The sequence below is a fragment of the Lynx canadensis genome, chromosome F2 (assembly GCF_007474595.2).
Source record: "Lynx canadensis isolate LIC74 chromosome F2, mLynCan4.pri.v2, whole genome shotgun sequence".
In the NCBI taxonomy this organism is placed as follows: Eukaryota; Metazoa; Chordata; class Mammalia; order Carnivora; family Felidae; genus Lynx; species Lynx canadensis.
Window position 1 is genome coordinate 36,562,762 of NC_044320.2, and position 16,985 is coordinate 36,579,746.

Below are 16,985 nucleotides of genomic sequence, written 5' to 3' on the forward strand. Positions count from 1 at the left end.
GGTGGGGGCGGGGTGTGTGGAAAGAGAGGCCGTCCCAACCCGACTCCTCTGAGAGCCGCTCGCGAGCCAGCCCTCCCCTCCCCCGCGAACCCTACGCAGCACAGGCCCCGCCCCTCGGCCGCGGCGCGTGCGCAGAAGCCCCGCCCCTCCGCCCCAGCCCCACCCCCACACCCGCAGCAGCCGCCGCCGCCACCTCTCCCTTCCTCTCTGCTCTTTCCACCTCCTGTTTTCTTTTCCCTCCTCCCCCTCGCCTCCTTTTCTCCTCCTCCTCCGGCGCTGACGCTCGCGTAGGGCCCTGGCGTCAGACGCGCGGGGGCGGGGCGAGTGCGGCGGGGGGTATAAGTAGAGGGTGCAGGAGGCGGTGCTTCCCCTTCTCCCCGGCGGTTAGTGCTGAGAGTGCGGAGTGTGTGCTCCGGGCTCGGAACACACATTTATTATTAAAAAAACCCAAAAAAAATCTAAAAAAATCTTTTAAAAAACCCAAAAAAAATTAACAAAAAATCCGCGTCTCCCCCGCCGGAGACTTTTATTTTTTTTTCTTCCTCTTTTATAAAATAACCCGGTGAAGCAGCCGAGACCGACCCGCCCGCCCGCGGCCCCGCAGCAGCTCCAAGAAGGAACCAAGAGACCGAGGCCTTCCCGCTGCCTGGACCCGACACCGCCACCCTCGCTCCTCAGCCGGCAGCCAGCAGCCAGCAGCCAGCGGCAGCCGATCGACCCCGTTCTGCGGCCGTTGAGTAGTTTTCGATTCCGGTTGATTTTTGTCCCTCTGCGCTTGCCCCCGCTCCCCTCCCCCCGGCTCCGGCCCCCGGCCCCAGCACTCGCTCTCCTCCTCTCACGGAAAGGTCGCGGCCTGTGGCCCTGCGGGCAGCCGTGCCGAGATGAACCCCAGCGCCCCCAGCTACCCCATGGCCTCGCTCTACGTGGGGGACCTACACCCCGACGTGACCGAGGCGATGCTCTACGAGAAGTTCAGCCCGGCCGGGCCCATCCTCTCCATCCGGGTCTGCAGGGACATGATCACCCGCCGCTCCTTGGGCTACGCGTATGTGAACTTCCAGCAGCCGGCGGACGGTGAGAGCCGGGCCCGGCGGGCGGGCGGGCGGCCATGAGGCGCAGGCGGCGGCGGGCTGGCTAGGCCGACGGGCCCGGGGGAGGGGGGCGGGAGGGCATGTCAGCCCCCCACGGCCGGCGGGGAGAGGCTCGGGCGCCGGGACCCCCGCTCCCGGTGCCCGCGGGGACCCTCGCTGCCGGCAGCCGCACGCCTGGCCACTTCCTCCTTTGCGACCATTTTCTCGGCCTCAGCCGCTCTCAAACTTTAGGGTGATGACGCGCCGGGAGGTTGGGTGAGATTGGGTTCTTCCACCGCGCTCCCGCCAGTAGCTGCGGGATTCTGGGGCGTCGGGAGTCGAGTCCCCTTCTCCGGTAATAGGTGAAGGCGCTCCCACCACCCGGGCTCTTGCCGGCGCCCCAGGACCCGCAGGAAGTGCGATTCGGTGCTCGAAAATACCACGTGTTGAACCCTGTAACCTCACAGGCCCGAGGCCTGTTTCTGCTACTGGCCCAATCGCCTGGGGGAGCCACAGGGCCTTAGAATAAAGTTAATTTGGTGATGTGGTGGTCCTTGGGTTTCTGAATCCGTTCTTAATCACTTGTCAGTGACCGGTGGCTCTAGAGATGTAAATTACCAGATGAGACACGCGTTTGGGGGTTTCCCCGAGTTCAAGCATTTCTCACTCTAATACGAACAGCAGAATGGTAGAAGCAGAGGTTGCGGAGTATGGCCCTTTTGAAATCAACTGTTTGCTCAAGCAGTGTGGGTCATTTTGAATGTTTTATCCAAATTAGTTTCATAATACTGGTAATTTGTTCAGAATGTTTTTTTCTTCCTGTGCTTTTGAGAGGTTTTCCTTAAAACGTATTCACCAATTTTGGCTGTGAACTGTTTACTTAGAAGTGTAGTGTGGACTGGACCATTATACTTAGTAGCATTCAGGTAGTAAAGGTTTGTGTTTTAAAGTGGTCCAGAATATCCGTACATTATGGGAAATTGCACAAAATAACAGATGAGAATAAGATTGAAATTCATGGAGAGAAATGTGGCTAACCTTGTATTTTTATTTTGAAGTTAAACCATTCACAAAAACAGTTTGGCAAACCGATAAGATAATGTGGCGTGGTGATGAGTTACCAGGATTTTCTTTCATATCTGGATGTATGACTTCTAAAAGTTGACTTCTAAAAGTCAGCTTCAGTTGACTCTATGGCCCAATTTGTTTTTTTTCCCCAAGCTGCTTGGATACATGTTAAGTAATACAAATTACAGGGAGTTGGCTTTTAAATTTTTATTTTATTCACTCAGAACTGAAGTTACTTAATGATCAGCTGTTTACCAAGTGAAGGTAATAGCGAGATTTGAGGTAGGCATATTATGGAGTGACCCAGAGCCAGAAGTTGTAAAACTGCACTGCAGCTTTCCTGCCCTTTGGCTCTGTAAGCAGGAGCTCCAAATACCCCTCCATAACAATTCTTCCCGACCCTGGACAAGGTTTGCCACTGAATGAAAGATAAAAATTAGGGGAAATAACTTTGGGGCAGGTAATCACAATTTAGAGTCCATGGAGAAAACTTGAACAAACCCTAAAGACCATAAAATGTAAGTTTTGGAAATGGCTGTTACTTGGTCTCAGTTTAACAATTTTAAAACAAAAAAACCCACTTTTTAGAATTTCTTGTGATTTGAAAAGTTGAACTTCAGGTTACCATGGTTACAGTACACTGCCTGTATTCTCAGTCTATTCCATAGACCAGTACTGTAACTGCTCAAAAGAAAATAGCATTTTTTCATCTTCCATTTATTTGGTTTCAGTACAAATTACCGTCTTTCTAGTTATTCCAGTGGTTTTCTCTTTCTTTTCCTATTTACTGCAACACTGATGAACTTGTAGAATAGCTTCCAAAAGTGACCAGTTTCCAATTTAACAGGAAGAGGTGACTCATTCGAAAGACGCTCAAGCAAAGTCAGCTAAAAAACTAGGGGAGCTGAGTAGGTGTGGTCAATTGATAATGAGCTGACAGCTGATTGTCACTATCTTCTAGAAACTGGAGCTTTCATTTATAAAAAGAAGTGGCCGGAAAATTTGTCCTTTCAATAATTTTACAGTTACATTGGCATGGAATTTGTAGAAACTGGTGTTTCAGGACTTCAGATGGACTATGTTTTTTCTTTTAGGATTAATTTTTTTTTTTTTTACTTAGAATACATTTTTCCATGGAAAGTCTCGATAAGTGCTTCATGGTAGAGGTGGACATAATTCAGTCCTTCAAAGACCCTGAGATCATAGGGTAGATTTTGAAATAGTCTAGCACTATCTAGGAATAATGGATTAAATGATTAATAAATCGGTGACTAAAGAAAGAATTGGTTTTATGTGTCAAAGTGTTAGTGAATTGTGAATATTGTAGACCTGGTATTCCAAAAATTCTGTATTCAGTATAGAGCCAAGTATGCCCAACATCGGATTAGTTTTTGAAAGATGGATTCAAATCTGGATCTGAATGGATGTAGCTTTTTTTTTTTTTTAATGTGGCAATAGGAGGTTGGGCCATGATTTCCTGAAATCACACCTACCCCCCCCATCCAGGAATTTTTTTTTACCCCCCCCATCCAGGAATTTTTTTTTTTTTGATGGACTAATTTTTATATAATATTGGCTGTGGTAAGCAACGAAAAGATTGATTTTGACAATAAGGGAAGGCATTGAAATGCTTGAAAATCTAAAAACTGTTGAGTCTGGATAATTTACAATTGCCTAATATCTTTTATATTGCTTATTAAGTAGATTGTATGTGGAGGTATCGTGGTTTTATATTGACTAGGAACAAAAAGGTGATTTTAAATTATGGCAGTTAAAAATTGTTTCAGAAATACCTTATTAGTGATAGGTCATCTATTAACATGGGAGATGGGAAATTTCTGATAATTCTTTTTTTTGCCTTATATAATTTAAATCTAGACCAGTGTGAGGTAAGGTCCAGCCATCTTGAAGTTTAAAGAAGTAGAGGCACTGCCCCCCCCCACAATGATTTATATAATTTTTCGTAGCCTGAAAATGTTTCGAAGTAATATTCACTCTGAACATGTCTTTCCTGCAGCGGAGCGTGCTTTGGACACCATGAATTTTGATGTTATAAAGGGCAAGCCAGTACGCATCATGTGGTCTCAGCGTGATCCATCACTTCGCAAAAGTGGAGTGGGCAACATATTCATTAAAAATTTGGACAAATCCATTGATAATAAAGCACTGTATGATACATTTTCTGCTTTTGGTAACATCCTTTCATGTAAGGTAAGCCAAACTGACAGGTAAACATTTACAGTGTTTTAGCTTCTTGTAGTTTATTCCTTAAAATAAAAGAGCAACCATACTACATAGGTAGCTTTATTTCCCGAATAACCCAGGCTAGGAGGCTGACAAGTTCTCTCTGAACACCGGGGAAAAAAATGCTACATCAATAGCAAGTAATGAAAAATTGGTATCCGTTTTTCCCTAGGTGGTTTGTGATGAAAATGGTTCCAAAGGTTATGGATTTGTACATTTTGAGACACAGGAAGCAGCTGAAAGAGCTATTGAAAAAATGAATGGGATGCTTCTAAATGATCGCAAAGTGTAAGTATAAATAGTTAATCATATCTCAAATCTGTTTTTAATAGTTCAATTCATCTTACAAGTTAGTATATTTGTGTTCTTAAAGAGCTAGAGCTGGAGTGAAAGTTAATAAACCACATCTTGGTAGGTTTTGTAATTGTCTTTTCTGATTTGTTGTAACATACAGATAACGTTGAATTAATGTGATTGGTCAGCATTCAAGCCAAAAAGAAAATGAAGATAGGTATACTGAGATAAGAAACTTTTTCAGAATAAGTGCATAGTGAAAAAACTAGGAATCCAAACAGAAACTTAATCATAATTCCTGAGGTGATCATTGACCCATTTTACATTTGAGGAAACTGAGGCTGAAATAATTTGCCTGTGTTAACCTGCTGGTTTGACAGATGAGCTGGGATACAAACCCAGTGGTCTAAATTCAGAGCTTAAGTTGGCTCTTTACTTGGCCTTACTACTACAATTTATTGATGAAGTTTAAAGGTTTGGGTTTTGGGGGGCTTTTTGGTTTGTTTTTTTTAACCTTGTGACCCCCCCCCACCCATCTAAAAGTGGAATTAAACCAGAAATCTTCATAACTAATCATTCCTGAAAATAAACTTGTTTTTAAAAGTTGCTAACTTTTTATACAATGGCACTGATAAAACCTCTGAGACTATTTTTGCTGCAGGTTAAAATTGCAGATTTTGTGAGCCCAAAGAAATTACATCTTAAATTTTTTATCCTCAGCGCCAGTCGATTTTGTTTAATTATCCAGGCAAATTCAACTGTAAGGCCATACTGTAAATGATCTGAGTTCACGTTGCTGTGTAAACTGCAGTGATAGCATGCATATTGGGTCTGGTTGTTCTTAGAACACCTTAAACTGCATCACTCTTAAAATGTGGTCACCTCGTCAAGTGGTATGGTCAGTCTGTACATGAAGGGATCATGCACGTGATGCACATGGTGTTACCTATTTGAATGTTGTGTCCCTGCATGATTAAGGAAAGACTTTGTAAGGTGTAAAGAACCCATATAAGTCTAAGAAACCAGCAGTTACTCGATATGAACAATTTACAAAGGCTGATTCTTAGAAGTAGCGCATCTTTATTTATTTTTGAAGTAGAACATCTTTAAATGAGAGAAATATTTAGCATCATTAGTATTAGAAGATAAAAATCTTACAGTTTGTCCACATGCTTGGGGGGGGGGGTGGGAAGAAGAATGTCCAGCATCAGTGGGGGTCTAGATTCAATAATTTATTGCTCTTTTGAGTGTGAAGTAATCCTTTTGGAAAACCGTTTGTGTATGTAAACTTAAGGTCACTTATAGGCTTTTTGAACTACTGCGATTGCTGCAAATCTATCCTAAAAAATAACAGAAAGGCTCATTAAGTTCCAGCATTATTTACAAAAGCAGAAAGTTGTGATGTCCGCAGTGGAGTATTATGCTCCTGTTGGGAGTGTTTGTAAAACTGATAGCAAGGAGAAGCACTGCCGAATGAGTGGGGTGGGGAAGGTTAAGGAACAAAGTCACAGGTATGTCCATTAAAACAAAAGGACTTAGGGACTAAGTCAGTCATGATCTGGGTGGTATTAATGGGAGATGGCTTTTTACTTTGGTGTCTATTACAATATTCTTTAAGGACATGCCCTACTTTTAGGGAAAACTAAAATTTTAAAACATTCAGTCGATAATGCTGCAAAGAAAATTTGCGAAGGTGTTAGGTGTTAAGAGTACAAAATTCAGAAGTATAAATTTTCCATTTTAGGAGATTACAAACAATGCGCAGGGGCCACTTGGAAATAGCATTGACGAAAGGTTTTAGGTCTTTTCCTTGGTGTGGTGCATGTGTTACCCCCCACTCCTTTATATTGCTAGGCATGATCTCTTTAACCCTGGGTTAGCTAGAAGGAAGGGAGAGGAGTGTGTATGAAGAAAAATGCTTCCTTTTTTATTGTAGTTAAGAGGTTTGTTCTTTTATGCTTCCATTTTTTTTCACTTAAGGCACTTCTTGTTTTATCGTGTGCTCTTTATTAGAGATTCTGAAATTATCAGTAACAATTACAAAATCAACCATCAGGCTTAATTAATCTGAACTTAATAAAATAGAACCTAATTTTATAGTCCTTACATATTTTATTAGATTTGTTGGACGATTTAAGTCTCGTAAAGAACGAGAAGCAGAACTCGGAGCTAGGGCAAAAGAGTTCACCAATGTTTACATCAAGAATTTTGGAGAAGATATGGATGATGAGCGCCTTAAGGATCTCTTTGGCAAGTTTGGTAATGTGTCTGAATTAAATTTTTACACTCAAAGTTCTGAGTAATTGCTCAACATTAGTTTTGGCTAATACTTTATACTAAAGTAAATGAAATGAAACTTAATATGGTACTTAAAAATAACTGTCATTATGTGGATCAAACTACTGATAGTCCATTATACTACAAAGTAGTATATATAAATAAAGGTTACTAGTGTTGTTATTAGCACAGTAAGGTGTGACTGCATAATTGGAACAGAGTTTAAAAGGTTATGCTACAGTAAGAAGTTGTGCTGGATTTATGCACGTACAGATCCCATCTCATCAGAGGCATGCACACGACAGAGCCAACTTAGGTCAGAATGCAGTCCTTAGTTAGGGGACAGGAAAGCTGGCCAGCTTTAGTGTATTTGGCCAGTCTTAAAAGCCTCGTGTTTGAGCAATTTGAAACCATGACATTCAAAGACAAAGCCAGAGATCCTGATTTTCCCGTGATATCTCCTTGGGATGGCCTTCTGAATCCATGGGATCTTAAACTATTTGTTCCTTGCATTTCAAAATTAACTTCATTAAATTTTAAGTCAGCGAAGTGTAACCAGCCTCACTTTAGATAGTTGTGTGACTGATCAGAGGATGGACTTTAAATTGAATGCTTTTGCAGGTGATTTGCTTTTCCTTATCATTTGTTGAACTTATTAAATAGGTGGCTTTTTTTTTTTTTGAGCACCTCAAATGATACAGAATTAGGAAATGTAATTTTTTATTGCCGATCTAGCATGCCACATTGAACCCACTGCTCCTTTGAGCAAAAAACTTGTCCTTTTGCACAAAGGTAAATTGTGTCTTGCATCTTTAAATTCTCTTTAGTGAATGGTTTTGTATGTTTCATCTGTCTTTTTTAATTAGAAGCTGTTTCTTAAGTTGGATATTATTAACCAGTTATGCCAAATTAATGTGAGGTGACCACCAATACGTAAATTTGTCAAATAATTTTCTTGGCTATTTCTCAAAGCAGAGATTGGAAGTACAGCATTAGGACCAGAGGTACCTTAAAGGAAACAATCTACCTGTGCCCGTAGCTGTTCCATATTCTCTGTAATCAGATGTGATTTTAAACCTTTTTTTGGCCCCATCTCCCAGGCTGAGATAACACCCACCTCAGTTAAGTGTCTTTCACTTGGGCGGACGGGGGCCATGTGTCATCAAAAACGTGCCACCTTCTCCCAAGTGATTTCTGTCTTTCCAAAGGTTCCTGTATTCCCTCCACTCCCAGTTGAAAGTCAAGTGGGCCAAGGGTTGAGAAAAACCAATTGTTGGCTTAAAAAAAAAAAAAAAGCAAATCTGTTTCGAACAAAATAAAATCTCTCTCATTTACAATTGCCTAAAACATAACCTCCTTAAATGGAAGGAGGAATGAGTGTTTCAGGGAATAGAGTACTTAGCTTCTTAGTACAAATAAAAGGTCTTTGAAGAGACTTTTTTTTTTTTAATTTTTATTTTTTTCATGGCTTTGTTTTTGTGTGTTGAAATTTGAAATGTATAAATGTGTGAAATACCTTTGAATCATCTAAAAACTTTTTTTAGGACCTGCCTTAAGTGTGAAAGTAATGACTGATGAAAGTGGAAAATCCAAAGGTTTTGGATTTGTAAGCTTCGAAAGGCATGAAGATGCACAGAAAGTAAGACTCAAATATACTAACTAAAGACAGTGTGGGTTTCCCGTATTTTATAGTAAGAAGGGAGATGACACATTTCCTTGCTCTGCTGCTGAAATTTACATGCGTTCTGGTGGCTATTTTACATGTATTGTTTTCAGTTACTTGTATTTGATTAGTTTTGAGGGTATAAATTGGGAACTGATATTTCCCCAAACAACACTTAGTTTTTGTGACAGATCCACCTTTAGCTTTCATAACCTAACGTTTTCCGTATTGTTAAAGAACTTCTTTCTCCGTTGCAAGTTAGTAATTAAAGTTTTTGTGATTTCTGTAAGGCTGTGGATGAGATGAACGGGAAGGAGCTCAATGGAAAACAAATTTACGTTGGTCGAGCTCAGAAAAAAGTGGAACGGCAGACGGAACTTAAGCGCAAATTTGAACAGATGAAGCAAGATAGGATCACCAGATACCAGGTTCATTTTTAATTGACAAGCAAAATAAGACAGGGATGAGCAAACCTAGTTTACGTTCATGTCAGTTACTGCCAGGTAACTGGAGGGTTTGAGAGGGGGGAAGGGAGAAGAAACATGGGATAAAATACTAGGAAGTGTGCTTCAGTACCACTGTGGTTTCCTTTTTTCTTTTCCTTCAGTTCTCTTTTCTTTTTTTTAGGGTGTTAACCTTTATGTGAAAAATCTTGATGATGGTATTGATGATGAACGTCTCCGGAAAGAGTTTTCTCCTTTTGGTACAATCACTAGTGCAAAGGTAAAGCATAGGGATACTTTTTTACCATTTAGGGAAAATCCATGCATGTGGATATGTGTGTATAAATTTCACATTAATACACCTACTGGAATTTTTGTCTTACTTTGTAAATGAACAGTCAAATGGGGTTTTTTTTCTTCCAAAAAAAACAGGCTTTCATTTTTCTGGAAATCAGGTTTCTGTCTCATTGCTTCAAAAATATATTCAACTTTGAAGTAGATGTAGCCTTGATGGTTTATTTTTTGCAGGTGGTGAGTTCTGAATGCTTCCTCGGGAAGGCTACATTTGTTGACCATAGTTCATGATTGATCCTCACATAATTAATACACGTAGTTCTATATACTCTGTTCAACTCGTTATTTTCCTGGTTAAAGAAGGCAGTTTAGGGGCACCGGGAACTTTGTGGCTCAGTCGGTTAAGCGCCTGACTCTTGATTTCTGCTCAGGTTGTGATTTCATGGTTCACGGGGTTGAGCCCCCTCACCACGCTCCACACTGACAGCACGGAGCCTGCCTAGGACTGTCTCTCCCTTCCTCTGCACACATGCCTTCTCAGTCTCTAAATATCTTTTTAAAAGCAATTTATCAGGAAATCATAATTGTTACAGGGGAAATATGTATTCATTAACACTTCATTCTGGGGAGTCCAGTTTCAAGCCCCCAAGCAGTAAAGATTGATGTACTTGAACTCAGAAATTAAGAATTACAGCAATATGTAATATGTGGTTTTAATCTAAATTCCGGGATTTTAAGAACCTCTGCTCCAGGTGTTTTTTTTTCTGATGTCAGTGATCCAAGAATTCCTTTGTGTGTAAAGTTCTGTGCATCTGTATTTTGGGATATAGGAGGAGTGTCAAAAACTTAGAATTTTATGTCAATTTTGTTTTATAGTGCAAATACTCTCTCCAGTCTTTCACTTAGGACTTTGGGTTCTTTTGTCATCTTGTTTTCCCTATAGTTTACATTTTATGTTCAGAATCTGGCAATTTGATTTTTCAGTGTGACATGAATTAAGAGTTGTGACTTAATTCTTCTCATTTCTCTCAATGTACCATGTATTGAATAACGCAAGGTCCATTTTTTCATTATTTTAAAATGTTAACCTTAACACACTAAATTCCCATAATTGCATGGGTAGGTTTCAGGATCTTGTTTTAGGTAGAATTGACATATGTTAAGTATACAACATAATGACGATGTTTGTGTATGTTGTGAAACGGTCATAATAAATCTAGTTAATATTTGTCACTATACATAATTCTTTTTCCTCTCGTGATGAGAACTTTTGAGATCTACTCTCAGGAACTTTCAAATGTGTAACAAAGAACTATTGACTATAGTCCCCCATGCTGTACATTAATTGCATCCCCAGGCCTTATTTTATAGCTGGGAGTTTATACTTTTTAAAACCTCTTCGTTTCATTTCCTCTACCCCCACCTCTCTGCTTCTAGCAGCCATGAGCTCGGTTTTTTTGTTTGTTTCTTGGTGTTTTGCTTTTATTCCCCTTACGTGTGAGATCCTTGGACTGTGTTCCTTCGCTACCCGATACCGCTCAATGTAGTTGTAGAACGTGTTTATTGCTGGGCCAAGGAGGAGTTCTTTGCGCCTCCTCGTTGCTCCTTTAAATGATCTTTGCAGTGTTTGGAAGCTTCCTTCTAGCCAATATTTATGGCCCTTTTGGCCTTGAATGTGAAATTTTTATTTGAAATTGTGAATTGTGGCTATTTCTAAGATTCAGCTGCTTCTCCACCCCACCCAAAGAATGGTAAAGCATGTTGTCCACTTGAATTGCTGAGTCAAATGTTAATGATGCTAGAGTTAAATTTAGCAGGCCCCGAATGTATTACTCAGATATTTAAACCTTAATATTTAAGGTCTAATACTTAATTGACTATCTGAAATCCTACCGCATTTGCTGTCCTACCTCCACCTCTTTACTTCCTGTTTTGTTTGGCTGAGGTGTACCACGTGTAGCTTGCCCTGAATATTTAGGTATTAAGGAAACATTGTAGAAAACAATGAAAGCATTAACAGTGTTTACTTGAGTCAGTAGCTGTAATTGACAAGTTAGTAATGCTTTTTTCTTAGCGTCCTGTTCTGTCCTTGAATTAACTTTCTCTTAAATCTTTTTGTCTTCTAATAGGTCATGATGGAGGGTGGTCGCAGCAAAGGGTTTGGTTTTGTATGTTTCTCCTCCCCAGAAGAAGCCACAAAAGCAGTTACAGAAATGAATGGTAGAATTGTGGCCACCAAGCCATTGTATGTAGCTTTAGCTCAGCGCAAAGAAGAGCGCCAGGCTCACCTCACTAACCAGTATATGCAGAGAATGGCAAGTGTCCGAGCTGTGCCCAATCCTGTAATCAACCCCTACCAGCCAGCACCTCCTTCAGGTTACTTCATGGCAGCTATCCCACAGGTAAGTTTCAGAAGAGAACAAAAACCTAATGCAGGTTTTCATATTTGGTCACGTTTAGTGTCTTTGCCCTAAATAAAGGCATGTGAATTACGATTACATTTGGAAAAAAACGCTTAGAGCGTAAGGACTTGCTGACTGTTTATTATAGAGTGTCGAGCTTGCTGCGTCACTTGCTTGCCTCTTTACCGGACGCGTGTGTTTGCTCTCTGCAGACTCAGAACCGTGCTGCGTACTACCCTCCTAGCCAGATTGCTCAACTCAGACCAAGTCCTCGCTGGACTGCTCAGGGTGCCAGACCTCATCGTAAGCCTTTTGTTTTAAGTATGGTTGTGAATTGTTTGGACTAAAAGTGTGAGACAAATAAGCTGTTCTGTTTCAACGGTATATTGACTTTTTTTTTATAATTTAGGGTCATGGGTGTTCATTTTGGGGATCCTAGCGTTTTTTGTTTCTTGCTTTTTTAAGCAAAATCCTAAAATGCCTCCCCCTTCCTGTCTTACGGAGGCAGTAAATTCTGTGCTGATTTGATTTTCCTTTATGACAAGTTTGGGAATGGATCCAACTCTTAATTTCACATTTGGTTAGGCAGTAATTTTAAAAGACCTTGTTCCAATGTGCGAGGATCAGCGTCCTGGCATTTTGAGCCTTGCCCTGTGGACCAGGGCTGCATCGCAGGAGCACTTGGAACCAGGTTTGTGTATCATGCTCAGGTAGTAATAAGTACTTATTCTTACACGAATGAATTTTTTTATGGACTCATTCTCCGGGCAAGTGGCAGGTGAGAGACTAAGCTTTAAAACATGGTAGTTCTATTTAGTCATTTTTATCCTTTTGTTCAAACCTCCACTCTAAAAAAGCGTGAGTTTTTTAATGCTTTCGGTGAGTTTTTTCCCAGTTAACGTGTGTATCTTCAAATGCAGCATTCCAAAATATGCCCGGTGCTATCCGCCCAGCCGCTCCTAGACCACCATTTAGTACTATGAGACCAGCTTCTTCACAGGTTCCACGAGTCATGTCCACACAGCGTGTTGGTAAGTCGGAACACTTCCTGTAAAAATGGATTTCCGCTTTGAAAGCACGGTCAAAGTGCAAACCCGCATGTTCATTTTGTAGCTAACACGTCAACACAGACGATGGGTCCACGTCCTGCAGCTGCTGCCGCTGCAGCCACTCCTGCGGTCCGCACCGTTCCACAGTATAAGTACGCCGCCGGGGTCCGCAATCCGCAGCAGCATCTGAATGCACAGCCGCAAGTTACCATGCAGCAGGTGGGTCTTCGAGTTCTTCCCGAGAGGACGGGCCTTGGTTGCAGTTAAAGAGATATGACAGCTGGATCATGAGAGCTTGAGGTGTCCAGAATGTCTTGTTAATTGGTGTCCCGTTAATTGGCCGTGTGAAAAAACGTCTTATTTGCCCTATACTGTGGGAGTTAGACAAGCGTTCAGCATCCCTTATCCTGACCCACTTATGTGGTTTGAGAGCTTTGTTAGGCATAGTCCTAAGGGAGAAAAGGCGAAATGAAGATTGGTCTGTGAGATTTGGCTCACCCCCTTTTTTCGACCCTGAGACAAAAATTGTCAACTGTCATTGAGTGTAATAGAAACAGAGCTCAAAAGAATATTCCAGGTAGAGAAGGAAGTATCCTGATTCACTCAGCCTCTCCTATTCATGTTTAGAATGCAGTCTTCATCATTTTGGGATTTTCTGGTGATCAGTGTTTTTATGTGCCATCACTTCTGTACTTTAAATTCGGAATTTTCCTGTTTTTCTAGCCTGCTGTCCATGTACAAGGTCAGGAGCCTTTGACTGCTTCCATGTTGGCATCTGCCCCTCCTCAAGAGCAAAAGCAAATGTTGGGTAAGTGCCTTTGTCCCACTTAGTGACAGAAAGACTGGCTAGAAGAGAGGAGGGAGATACTCAGAGACCTGCTTTGCACCTAAAAATGGCAGTGAAGGTGGTGGGATTGGTTTGACTTGGTGTGTCTACCAAACTTCTTGATAGCTTTCCAGGCTTTTAATTAAGTGTTTTGCTTTTGATGAATAGGATAATAGGGTGTTACTTGCCATGGATCCCATGACATTTTGGGGACAGGGAATTTGAACTAAATGGAAAAAAAACTGAGCACACATTTAACAACTTAATTGCCTTGGGGTAGAGCTTGATCTGTTTGATAACAGTATCAAAATGGTGGATTTGGGGTTAGCATTTATTTGCTATATCCAAAAGTAAGGTTCTTCAACCCAGTTTTAATATTGGCAGATGGCTTTATTCTTCTGATGAAAGGAATTTATGTTTTTGTTCCTAGGTGAGCGGCTCTTTCCTCTAATTCAAGCCATGCACCCTACTCTTGCTGGTAAAATCACCGGCATGTTGTTGGAGATTGATAATTCAGAACTTCTTCATATGCTTGAGTCTCCAGAGTCTCTCCGTTCTAAAGTAATTTAAATTCATCATTTATCTAGCAGCTTCTTATACAGTGTATTCCAGGGCTTTTTATAGAAACTTGAACATTAATAAGGGCTTTATACAAGCCACGCACAGTTCTAAGTTTTATTACAAATGTAAATCCTGATAACCACCTGTGGTTCCGTCATCCCCATTTTTACTGTACATGGGGAAACAGTTTGGAAATTCTGCCCTTTGTTCACACAGCTAGTCCATGGCAGAGCTTGGTTTCACATCCAGCATCCGTGCTCTCTTGGCTGTGCTGTTTTCTTAGTGAAGAAAGACATGTTTGCCAATGTTTCTCAACTTTGGGGGAGTTTTGGTGAGGAGAGCGTGAGAAGTGCAAGAGGGTTCATGATTCCAGGACGGTGGTGGACTGTAACCCCAAAGGATATGGATACAGTTGAAATGTGTTCTGGAAAGCAGTTCCTTCCACTTTCCTCTGAGGAAGAGTTTGGTTTGCCTTTGGACATTTACATGTTGTGAATTGGAACTTCTTCCAGTGACTCCTTCACAGAGCCAATTTGTTCTTTAGGTTGATGAAGCTGTAGCCGTACTACAAGCCCACCAAGCGAAAGAGGCTGCCCAGAAAGCAGTTAACAGTGCCACTGGTGTTCCAACTGTTTAAAGTGAGCATTACTCCCTGGGGAGTTTCATACTGATTTCCTTATCTCTTACCAGTTCGAGTAGGTTTTGAAACGTCGCAAAAATTTGTTTTTACCAGTATTCCAAACCTATTGCTGACTTTTTAAAGAGAAGTAGAAATAGAAACTAAAGGAGATTTTATTTTATTTTATTTTTTATTTTTTTTTTTTTTAACATTTATTTATTTTTGAGACAGAGAGAGACAGAGCATGAACGGGGGAGGGTCAGAGAGAGGGAGACACAGAATCTGAAACAGGCTCCAGGCTCCGAGCCGTCAGCACAGAGCCCGACGCGGGGCTTGAACTCACGGACCGTGAGATCATGACCTGAGCCGAAGTCGGCCGCCCAACCGACTGAACCACCCAGGCGCCCCTAAAGGAGATTTTAGTTTACTTGGTAGCCTGGTATTGACTTGAATTTTTTCAAACACTGTCAGACATTGTGTATTTGAATTACTGATTGAATGGGCTGGGCTTTCTGTGTACTTACTCGCAGAGGACTTTTCATAGCTTACACCTTTTCTTGAGTTGCAGCAAGGACAGTTGCCCCCGGCCTCTACTAGTGCCCTTCTTTACTTTAAGAAACAGGGTGATGTAGCTGTGTAGCCCAGACCGGAGATTGGCGGACGTTTTCCTGTAAAGGACCAGAAAGGAAATATTTTAGGCCTTGTGGGCCGTGTTGTCTGTTGCAGTTACTCTGTTACAGTGTTAATGTGAAAGAGCTCATAGACCTGATGTAAACATAGTTGCAGCTGTGTTTCAATAAGACTTTACAGAAACAGGCTGCACACTGCAGTTGGCCATGGGCTTTCAATTTGCTGTTGACAGGTACCAGTATTGGTTATCTTCTTTTGTTGCTGGTATTTGCCATTAGCATGCTGTGTGCTTGAAATTTGCACAGCGCTACATTTGCATACTGGAATATAATCGCAATAACTAGCAGCTATTATCACTTTATAAGGATTGTTTACTTTTATTTTAGCAACTGGAATCATTAAATACTAGCTTGGCAAGTCTGATGATCATAATTTTTTTTTCCCTGCATTCACAGATTGATCAGGGACCACGAAAAGAAACTCGTGCTTCACCGAAGAAAAATATCTAAACATCGAAAAACTTAAACATTATGGAAAAAAAACATTGCAAAATAGAAAATAAATAAAAAAAGGAAAGGAAACTTTGAACCTTATGTACCGAGCAAATGCCAGGTCTAGCAAACATAATGCTAGTCCTAGATTACTTATTGATTTAAAAACAACAAAAAAAAAAAACACAAAAAAATAGTAAAATATAAAAACAAATTAATGTTTTATAGACCCTGGGAAAAAGAATTTTCAGCAAAGTACAAAAATTTAAAGCATTCCTTTCTTTAATTTTGTAATTCTTTACTGTGGAATAGCTCAGAATGTCACTTCTGTTTTAAATAACAGAATTGATAACTGAGCAAGGAAACGTAATTTGGATTATAAAATTCTTGCTTTAATAAAAATTCCTTAAACAGTGCACAGTGGTGTTATGCTATTTTATTTCTTTGTAATTGGCTTGCGCAAATAGGTGATAAGCTGGGATTGGCAGACGAACCTCTTCCGTGAACCTCTTAACCCGTGCTGTTAAGTTCAAGGGTATCCTAGTTTTACGAGAAAGAGCCAGAAGAATATCCCTAATGTGTTTTTACATTTCCATGTGAATTCTTGAGCCAACGTATGTCTGTCATTAAATGACGAACATTTTTTGAGATGATGCCAGTTTATGACTAGTAAGGTGTCTAAGCTGGAAAGATAATCAGCTTAAACCCTCGTTTATATGGTGTAAAACAGCAACAGCAGTGACAAAGTGAGGGTAACTTTGTTAAGTTGCTGATTGTGACTTCATGCCTTAGACTCTTGTCACCTAAAGTACTTGTGGAAAAATCAGTATTTGGGGGTTCTACCTCTGGGGGATGGGTTTAGAAGATGGGGGCCAGGACCCCCGGTCAACCTGCATAAAAAAAGACCCTGGCAGTTTAAATACACTTTTGAGAATGGTCTAGTTTTAATCTCTGTTCCATTCTCTACACATACTTCTGCCAAAGGTCGCTTTCTAAGTTGCACATCTGACGATCTGAATCTCAACACCAGCTCTTTAGGAGCAAATAAATGAAT

The 16,985-nt window shown here is 41.0% G+C and overlaps 1 protein-coding gene across 1 annotated transcript; it reads left to right on the plus strand.

The window, feature by feature from the left end:
• Positions 1-359: 359 nt before the first annotated feature.
• PABPC1 (poly(A) binding protein cytoplasmic 1) lies at positions 360-16,347 on the plus strand. The gene is made up of 15 exons (XM_030303755.1): positions 360-1,074; positions 4,156-4,349; positions 4,555-4,670; positions 6,796-6,935; positions 8,498-8,592; positions 8,907-9,044; positions 9,244-9,339; positions 11,483-11,755; positions 11,968-12,058; positions 12,676-12,786; positions 12,869-13,023; positions 13,528-13,612; positions 14,061-14,191; positions 14,736-14,829; positions 15,896-16,347. Exons 1-14 carry the CDS (start codon positions 882-884, stop codon positions 14,826-14,828), a joined length of 1,911 nt encoding a protein of 636 aa, XP_030159615.1. The 5' UTR covers positions 360-881; the 3' UTR covers position 14,829; positions 15,896-16,347.
• The last annotated feature ends 638 nt before the right edge of the window (positions 16,348-16,985 follow it).